Genomic DNA, 9341 nt, shown 5'->3' on the forward strand with positions numbered 1-9341 from the left:
GAAGAGCCAAGGAAAAAAGCCACGTAAGAGATATACAAAAAGAGAGAAAGAAAAAATCAAGAAAGTCGAAGCGCCTGAAGACGATGAGAGTTGTACTGTTGACGACAACCTCCTCTTGGCCCAAATGAACGAACAAAAAAAAGAAGATGAAGAAAAAAGCGAAAGAGAAAAAATGGAACTGTTTGATGAAAAAAAAGAAAAGAATTTGGAAGACAAAACCGAAAATCTTTCGGAACGGATCTCAGAAAAAATGGACGAACGCCCCAACGAAAGTCCAAAGGAAACTACAAAACACACACGAAAACGAAAGTTGAGAAGTGCGACAGAACGAAAGCCAACACTCCGCCTTGCTTGTCTTGAGAAAGAGACAAAACAAAAATCAACACGACAAAACTCAAGAGAGACAAATTCACCGCAGCTTATTCCCTCAATCACTCAGACGGGCATTGTCTCTCAATCAATCTCTCAGATAAAGCCGGAACGGTCACTGTATGAAGACCATCTTTCTATCATTTCAAAAGCTGGCATTTTAGATTTAAATGGTCAGGTCGACTTCTCAAACATCGTTCTACACACAGAAAAACCGAAAACTGCCAAAGTGAAAGAAGACAAACTCAAGGACTTAAAGAAGATGAAAAAGGAAGTCTCACTTGATTCGTCGATCATTAGCAAAATCACACAATTCTGCACAAACGACCCACCAAACCAAGTCAAACCAACGCAAGTCAAAAAGACGGGGACTTCCTCTGAAAACGAAAATGAAGAAAAGACAGAGCAAATCAAAACAATGCCAAAACTAAAGGAAAGTGACAACAATAAACAGATCAGCGGGCCGATCCCTTCGATCGACTTGGGCTCTAAATGATTTTGTATTGAAGAATTATGTCTTTGAATAATTGAGGTATTGAACGCTTCAATTAACAACACGATTCCGCCTCATCGTCGTCTGCATCTTTTTGTTTCGAGATGTCGACGGTTTGTTCGGTTTGTTGTTGCATCTGTTGTGGTGCTGCGGAAACGCCCACAGGCTGGCCTGAAGGTGTCTGTTGTTGATTGATTTGTTGAGCCATCTGTTGTTTCTGAGCAGCCGATGAAGCCCGGAGGATCCCACCTAGGTCCTTAATTGGGCTAATATCGACCAATAACTTGTTTTCGATGAGTTTCTTAATCGAGTCGACAAAAATTTCCGAGATTCCGTCGCCCCTTTCTGTTAATTCGTTCCACCACCTTTAATTCTTTTAGTTTCTCAAGTGATAAATTATAGTACCGATTTCTTTCATTCCAGTAAACGTAAAAATACTATAAATAAACTACACTATATAGTAAAAACAAACGAGAGAGCCGAGCAACTGTAATAATTTTGGATTTCGTTTTTCTTTAAAAAGCCATCAATCTCAGCTGTTGGGTGTTTTGAGGACATATCACTTTTACACCCAACAAGGACTTTCAGTGCTGATGAATTTGGCTGTGTTTGTTTCACCTCATTAAGCCAACTTTCGACAGATGACAACGATCCCGAAGCACTCAAATCAAAACAAAAAAGAATGACGTGGCGGTTTCTGAAGTACGAAGTTGTCGTACTTCGGTACACCTCTTGACCTACAGTGTCCCACTGTATCATTAATTATAGTTCATTTTACTATTCATTTAAATTCAAACAAACAAGCTGGATGTTGAAGGGGCGTCCGTCAACTACAATCTTTTTGATTGCCACGTCGCACGACGTGGAAGATTTGACATCAATTGCTGAAGTGTTATTGAAAATGTTTTTGAAAAAATGTCATTGAAAATGTTATTGACAAACTGTTGCCACGAATGAATTTCGAAAAGAGCCAACTCTTTCCCACATTTGTATCGCCTGTGAGTTAGAAACGTTTTTTATTAATTAAAATCAAACCGCAAAGAGCAAAAGTGACGGTGACTTTACTCATTTATTATATTTTGAGATGAGATCTTGATTAATTTGTTGAAAAAATGTTCAAAGATGTGAAAAGCATTTTTAATAACTTATATAGTTGTTATATTATAAATTATTAGTTTAGTGCAAATTGAAGGCTTTGATTTGAACTATACTATAATGATATAAAGACATAAACTAAACCACAACAAAACATTAAAAAACAAAAAAAGAATGAACTAATTTTAGATCACCCTTTTCTTTGAACTGAAGGTGAGTGTTTGTGATTGAGAAATTGGAACGAAAGCATATTTAACAAACGGAAAAAAGGCACTTAACATGTGTCTCTGCATTTCTGACAAGAAAGTTGATGTAGAGGTGGACGTCATTGATAATTTTCGCCACACACTTCAACGAGCTGAAGAAAGTGGACCCTTCTATAAACGCGTTTTTGAGCACTATTTCCCCATATTCAGAGACATAGAACCATGCTTCTTTCTTCTCCGACCATACAGCCTCGTCACCCCGTTTGAATACACTCATCATAAATACCACATATGGCTGAATATATACATTTTGATGATTATAAGTCATATTAATTTTCACAACTTTTTCTGAATTCTGAAGTGTTGAGGTTTTCAGGGTTTTTGTTTCGTTGAGGAATTTCTGAAATTTCACTGTCTGCATGTCACGCGTTAATGTCTTTTGAAACTCCTCGCGGTAGTCGAAAACGTGGAATAATTTTTCGTCTCTTGGTGTAACTTTTTCGGCGTGTTTTTTATTAAAAAACAGTGTTTGTGGTTCAACTAATTGTGTTTGTCTTGGAGGAACGCAAATAATGCCTTGACTTGTGATAATTTGTTTTTGCAATGGGACATAGTCTTCACACTTTCGTTTTGTTGGGAAATCCTCCTCCATTCCTTCTTGTTTCTGATTTTAAGATATTATTATAATTTTTGTTATAATTACTAACTATTAGATCTTACTAAAAAAACATCCAATTAAAATTCATTTTTATTTATTGTATAATAAAAAAATCATTAGTATAAAGAATTAATAAATTTGATATATTTGAATTTGATATCATGAAATAGTTTTGATTTTATAATAAAATAATGATTTTTAATTAAAAAAGATTTTTGGAAAGTATGATTCAATATTTCATAAATTGAGCAATATTTGAGTTATTGTTATTTACTTTTATAAATGAATTTTTATAAGACAAACCCAAGAAGTTCAATTCAGCATATGTTGATAAAAAAGTGATTGTCATAAATAACATTGATTTGTACATTAAAAAATTTCAAAGTTGAATAATATTCAAAAAGGTTTAAAATGATGTTTGACTGCTTTGAAAATGATTTGCAGCAACACACCAAAGTTTACTTATAATATTAAATTCACTTTTTAATTTCTACCTGATTGTAAAACACGTTCTTTATTATTTGAATACATTTGAATTGGTTGTAAACGTTTTTGAAAAAAATAGATGGTTTGTAGCGCAAAAAAAAATGTGTTTAAAAAAGTCTGACTGATCAAAAGTCCAGTTGATTACAATTTTAGAGTTTGGTTATAAAACGTTGAAAAGTTTAATTGTTTGAATCACAATCTAAAAAGATCACATTGACATTTTAAAATTGATTTTATTTTCCAAATGATAATAAAAGAGTGAAATTATTAATTAATTAAAAGTGTTATTTTAAACGGAATCAAAAAGATATTGGAAAATGTAATATTTTAGATCAATAAACATTCATTTGTGAAATTCAACATTCTAAATGTGATTTGTTATACATTTTATAACAAGAAATCGTTTTCAATAATATTATTATTGAGAAAATATATTTTATAGAAGACACTTAAGAATTAATTTACAAATTACTCAAAGAAATTAAAATTGGCTTTCGATGATCAGTAATTTGTTTAAATGTTTTATTGTGATACAAAATACGTGGGTATTTTTTCTTTAAACATCAAAACAATTTAGAGAATTAATAATTTGTTATTGAAATGTAAATTTCTTTATTCAAATCGCCAAGTAAAAAATTTTTTCTAATAGAGATGGTGAATGCCAAAGTTTATTATTAAAAAGTTCCCAGTGTTTAAGAATATTTGAGCCCAAATATGGAAATGGGTTTAAAATGTTTGAAAGGAATTTAAGTATTAAAGATAAATTATATAAACGAAAGTTTAATAATAATAAAACACGACATCGTCATATCATTACATATAATTAAAAATTATATATTGTATATTATAATATAACTAAACTATACAATTAAAAAACAAAAATGCATTTGCCGGGACTCGAACCCGGATCTCCACCTTGGAAGGGTGGAATTCTGCCCTTAGACCACAAATGCTTTACATTTAAATTTATTAAAGTTTTATCATATCAGATAAGCATTATATTTAAGATAAAGAAACAATGATTATTAAAGATAAACTACCACTTCAAAAAGTAGTTTAACAAAAAAAATTGAATATACTAAAGAAAATTATTTTAAAACACAAAGCGACATCAATAATTCAAATGAATATATTTTTGGAATTTTTAGTCATTTATCGTTCCTATATTTAATCTTGTTAGTGTTGTTTTAACAACCAACAATAATTGAATTGTGTTCTCTGATTTATAATATTATCACTTGCTAATTAACTTAATGTTTACATTTTTCTTGATCTAATTCGGTATATTATTAATAAATATATAATCTACTTAGTTAATATTTATAATATTAACTAAGTAGATTAGTTTAAAACAAATTGTGAGGAATGAGAAAAAAGCGTCTGGTCAAAAACAGTCAGAAATATAACTTCTCAATTATAGTAAATTAACTAACTGTTATAGTTTACATGAATAGACTGCTGACGTGGCGGACCAAAAAACAGCCAATCAGAAGAGAGTGGACGTCGAGTGGACTTTCTGGTGTATAAAAGCACTCTCAGCAAACGAGAAGGCAGAGAATGAATACTACTGAGTGTAACCTGAACTGTAACAGTCAAGACATCACCGCAACATGCTCAAGAAGTCAAGAGACATGCCTCTGTGAATTGAAGTGCAAATGTGGAGCAAGTGGACGTGTTGAAGGAAAGAAAGTAGATGGGAAGTATGAGACAACTGTCACATCTGATCGTATGGTCATCACAACAGATTGTTCAAATGGATGTCGATTGGTTGCAAAATGTACTTGTGGCGTCTCAAAGGTTGTCAACTGCACACACAACCCACAGAGTGGATGTTCGTGTTCATGCACACACTGCTCTTGTTGTTGTGGAAAGCATTAATATCACTTGTTTGTGTTGTTTGATTCATTGTTTTCTATTTAATTTAAGAAACTGTTTTTCTATAACAAATATATAATAGAATTTTTTGATGAATAATGGTTTGAAAACTCATGTATTTTTAAGTTATTTTTTATAATAAAAATAATTAATAAATAATACATTATAAATTGTTACAAATAATTTATTTTATTTTAATATAATATAGTTTTTATTCTTTGAATATTAATAACATTATAATAACATTTTTTGTTTCAGATTCAATAACAATAAAAACAACAAATAATTAATAAAATTAAATATCTAATTACTATTTTAAAAACCTTAGATATTACCAACAACAAATAAAAAGTTAAAATAGCTTTATGTAACTTAAAAAACACATTTAACAATGAAAGTTACAGCAACAACATTAACAAAACAAACACTCATATTCACAATGGAACCCACAGAAACCATTGGTGATCTTCGGAAGAACATAGCCACACATGATAATAAAGATGTTGCATCAATAGCAATTTGTTACAAATCACGAATGTTACGTGATGACACACAAACCCTTTCATCTATAAATTACACTGAAAATACCACTTTTGTTGTTATTATTAATAAGCAAGCCGTTCAAAAAACATCTCAACTTTTAAATACTGAAAATTCCAACGAAAATTCTGTTGAAAAAAATGAAAATTCCAACGAAGCTCCACCAGCAAATTTCAACGAAATTCAAGTCGACGAAAAAATCGTTTTGGAATTTGTCGCACAAGGGTACGCCGAGTCAAAAGCACGTGAAGCCCTCAAAAAGACCCAAAACGATAAAGAAAAGGCTTTAGTTGAGTTAAAAGGAAATCCTTTAGTTTCTTGTGACGTTTTTGCTCCAACATCCGAAACGATTCAAACTCATAACAATGAATTACCATTTGAAACTAATTTTGAATTATCCGAAGATGAGATCGAAGATATTATTAATGAAATCGAAGACGAAGATCCTGAGTTGGCCGACCAAATCCGAAGCAATCCCGAGTTGTTACGGGATTATTTGGTTAATGAAATGGCAGACGAGGAATTTGGCACCCAAAACGAATCACAAACAGAAGGACAATTTGGTACCAATTTGTCAACACATGAAATCGAACAATTGGTCGCGTCAGGTGTGCTCTCACAACAGGAAATCCAAAAACTCATCGAAACGCAACAAAAAACCGAAAATGAAAAATCAACAGCCCCGACACAAAACGACGGGTTGTCTGTTGGAACGATGGAACAGTTAATGCGACACAAATTAGATTTAGGCGAAGATTGTGAAGATGATGAAATTTCAGAAAGTGAAAGATCAGATGACGGAGAAGAAGACGAAAACGAAGATGAAGGAATGAGTGATGCGACTGATGTTACTGAAATAACAACTCAAGAAGACGAAAATAATATAAAAACGTTAATGGGACTTGGCGCATCAAGACAACTCGCTATTGAGGCTTATATAGTCTGCAAAAAGAATATGGAATTGGCTGCAAATTACTTGTTTGAAAAGGAGTGATCTGAATAATATCGAATAATTAGTTTGAATGATGTTGAGTTAAATTAAAAAAATTGAAATTATAGTATTTGTTATTATTAATTTTAATAATTTTAATTATTTTAATAATTTTAATGAATGATAAAAACAATTATAATATTATCATATCGAATTAAAAAATTTTTTGATTTGTAATGATTATTTCGCGCAATTTCCCGAAAATCACACGTAAAAATACCTAAATTCAATTTAAACTTGATAAAAAAGACATTCTCAAAAAAAAAGATAAATCAAAAATTCCAAAAATAGAATTGTTGCAACATCCCAACAAATTGCATTAAATTTACGTAATAATAACAAATAAAAAAGACAAAAAGACTTTTCACACAAAAATACAAAAAAAGATGAAGTGATTTGCTTTTCGGCAAATCACGCAATTTGATCCCACAAGACAAAAAGGGTGGAACGAAAAACAAGTGTTCAAATGAAAAAACTTCTTCAAGGCGGTAATGCTTAAATGAAAAAGTGAATGAGAAAATGAGATTGAAGAGGTGGAACGATGGAACATTTATGGGAAAAAAACAGGAACATAATAACAAAAAATGCGGGGAAGAAGCTTAAACTGAAAAACAAGATGGAGCAATGTAACCTGACGGTCTACAAAATCGGTGATTTTGTTCTTGGGCGGCGTGTTGGGTTTGGGTCGACGGCGGTAGTGTTTTTGGCGTTTGATTTAAAGACGGGGAGGAAGTACGCGATCAAGATAGTCGATAAGCAACTTTTTTCAAATGTGAAATTTAAAGCGCGGATCAACCGCGAGGTTCTCCTTATGCGAACCGTTAAGTCAAATTATATCATTCAACTTCATAATGTGTATGAAAACTCTTCACATATATTTTTAATACTCGACTATGTCCCAGGGGGAGAGCTTTATGAATTGATCCGTGATAAAGGAGCTCTTGGTACAGAAATGTCGACCCGCATCTTTTGCCAAGTGCTGAGGTGTATAGCTTATTTACACTCAAAAGGAATTTGGTTTGTTTTGCGCTTTTTTTTGACATTACTTTAAATCAATGACATGTATTTTTTTTCGTCCCACAAAAATTCCAAAACGCGGCCGAAAAAACGTCCATTTGTGTGTCCGAAGGACTTCCATGTTCTAAATATATAAATCACTTTCGGCTACGTTTTGGAAATACTTGCCAATTTAATTTGATTGGGTGATAGTTCATACGGTTAAGTCCTCAAGTTAAGTTTGCAAGTGTGTTCCAAACGAGAGTTTAGAACACAATATATATATAAATGTACATTTTAATAGTTGTGTGATTTGTTATTCGAACACCTATCAATTTATATGCAACACTCTTTAATTCTTCATAATTGTAGAACGACAAAGAACTGACTTGAAGCCACAGAGACATCAAACCTGAAAATGTGTTGCTCGACTCGACACACACGCAAATCAAAATGATTGACTTTGGATATTCGTATTACGCGGACTGTCCATTAATTCAAGAATATAACGGGACGCCCGAATATACCGCGCCTGAAGTATTAAATAGAATACCATATAACCCATATTATGCAGACATCTACTCGTGTGGAATACTTTTACATGTCATGTTATATGGGTACATGCCTGTTGTACATGAATTCTCTGATAACGGCGGGTCTGGTGATTTGCTATACAAAATGTTGCAAGAAGACCCGACCAAACGGATTTCCCTCAAAGAGATCTTCGAGCACCCATTTCTGAAAAAACACTTTGACAACTTTGTGGAAACACCAATTCCTCATAGGTCATACCAACCCATCGAATACCCACGAAAAGATATTATTAATAATATTGTTCAAGTCTTTCCATATCTAACAGTCGACAAAGTACTTATGGAATTGACTTCACCGAATCAAAACACTATTAAAGAAATGTACACCGCAGCGTCACAATCTTCTCTTCAACAAAACTGCGAAACAGAAAAGTCTGAAACATTAGAAACGACAACTTGCAACAAACTTAATCGCTCGGAACTGTCAACATTCTTTGCAGTCCCAACAGCTAACAGCGCAATACCACAAAACAGTGAAAACGACTTTGAGACGAAGAAAGTCGTTTGTGAGGAATGCACGAACGTCGAGAAAGCACGACAAACTATTAAAGAGATCTGCGACGATTTGGGAGTCAAAGAGAACACCTTTTCGACTGTCAACGGTCGCAACCAAATGGTCTTTGACACGATCTTTTACACGGAAAATGGCGTCAACAAAATCGCGATTGAAAGTAAGTCTGCGGGGTCGATGCTCGACGACATCGCTTGCCTCTTCAAAACCCTTTTGGGATGATTGTAACTTATTAACGTTTTTAGTCGTCATTCTTTCCTTCAGTATATATGTATACATAGAGATGTATAGACATATATACATATATACTGAATTGATCAACATCAAAGACTCAATCGACTTGAAACTAAGTTAAACTAAATTAATTAACTAAGGAGTTAATTAATTAAGGACTAAATTCAGAGTTAATTATAGGCCTAATCAGTTCAACGCAGGTAAGAAAAAGCCTTCGGCAGCTTTCCACTTTGTGTTCTCTGGTTTTGAAGGAATTGCAGTCACTTCCAGTGGCCCGAAACAGTTCCGCCGTAC

The 9341-nt window shown here is 32.8% G+C and overlaps 7 protein-coding genes across 7 annotated transcripts; 4 read left to right on the top strand and 3 right to left on the bottom strand.

The window, feature by feature from the left end:
* EIN_468770 (hypothetical protein) lies at positions 1 to 865 on the top strand (the record flags this gene model as incomplete). The annotated part of the gene is made up of 1 exon (XM_004183011.1): positions 1 to 865. A coding segment is annotated over one exon (865 nt), but the record flags the coding sequence as incomplete, so codon positions are not given.
* Positions 866 to 917: 52 nt separating this feature from the next.
* EIN_468780 (rab6, putative) lies at positions 918 to 1621 on the bottom strand (the record flags this gene model as incomplete). The annotated part of the gene is made up of 2 exons (XM_004183012.1): positions 918 to 1203; positions 1335 to 1621. The coding sequence occupies 2 exons, from the start codon at positions 1619 to 1621 to the stop codon at positions 918 to 920; spliced, it is 573 nt and encodes a 190-aa protein (XP_004183060.1).
* Positions 1622 to 2209: 588 nt separating this feature from the next.
* On the bottom strand, positions 2210 to 2815 carry EIN_468790 (hypothetical protein; the record flags this gene model as incomplete). Its single annotated transcript, XM_004183013.1, has 1 exon — positions 2210 to 2815. One exon carries the CDS (start codon positions 2813 to 2815, stop codon positions 2210 to 2212), a length of 606 nt encoding a protein of 201 aa, XP_004183061.1.
* A 2049-nt stretch (positions 2816 to 4864) lies between these two features.
* Positions 4865 to 5185, top strand: EIN_468800 (hypothetical protein; the record flags this gene model as incomplete). Its single annotated transcript, XM_004183014.1, has 1 exon — positions 4865 to 5185. One exon carries the CDS (start codon positions 4865 to 4867, stop codon positions 5183 to 5185), a length of 321 nt encoding a protein of 106 aa, XP_004183062.1.
* A 388-nt stretch (positions 5186 to 5573) lies between these two features.
* Positions 5574 to 6716, top strand: EIN_468810 (hypothetical protein; the record flags this gene model as incomplete). Its single annotated transcript, XM_004183015.1, has 1 exon — positions 5574 to 6716. The coding sequence occupies one exon, from the start codon at positions 5574 to 5576 to the stop codon at positions 6714 to 6716; it is 1143 nt and encodes a 380-aa protein (XP_004183063.1).
* A 538-nt stretch (positions 6717 to 7254) lies between these two features.
* Positions 7255 to 9035, top strand: EIN_468820 (br serine/threonine protein kinase, putative; the record flags this gene model as incomplete). Its single annotated transcript, XM_004183016.1, has 2 exons — positions 7255 to 7730; positions 8105 to 9035. The coding sequence occupies 2 exons, from the start codon at positions 7255 to 7257 to the stop codon at positions 9033 to 9035; spliced, it is 1407 nt and encodes a 468-aa protein (XP_004183064.1).
* Positions 9036 to 9233: 198 nt separating this feature from the next.
* EIN_468830 (hypothetical protein) lies at positions 9234 to 9341 on the bottom strand (the record flags this gene model as incomplete). Its single annotated transcript, XM_004183017.1, has 1 exon — positions 9234 to 9341. A coding segment is annotated over one exon (108 nt), but the record flags the coding sequence as incomplete, so codon positions are not given.

This window comes from Entamoeba invadens, assembly GCF_000330505.1.
Source record: "Entamoeba invadens IP1 unplaced genomic scaffold scaff_1105074725099, whole genome shotgun sequence".
Lineage (NCBI taxonomy): Eukaryota > Evosea > Mastigamoebida > Endamoebidae > Entamoeba > Entamoeba invadens.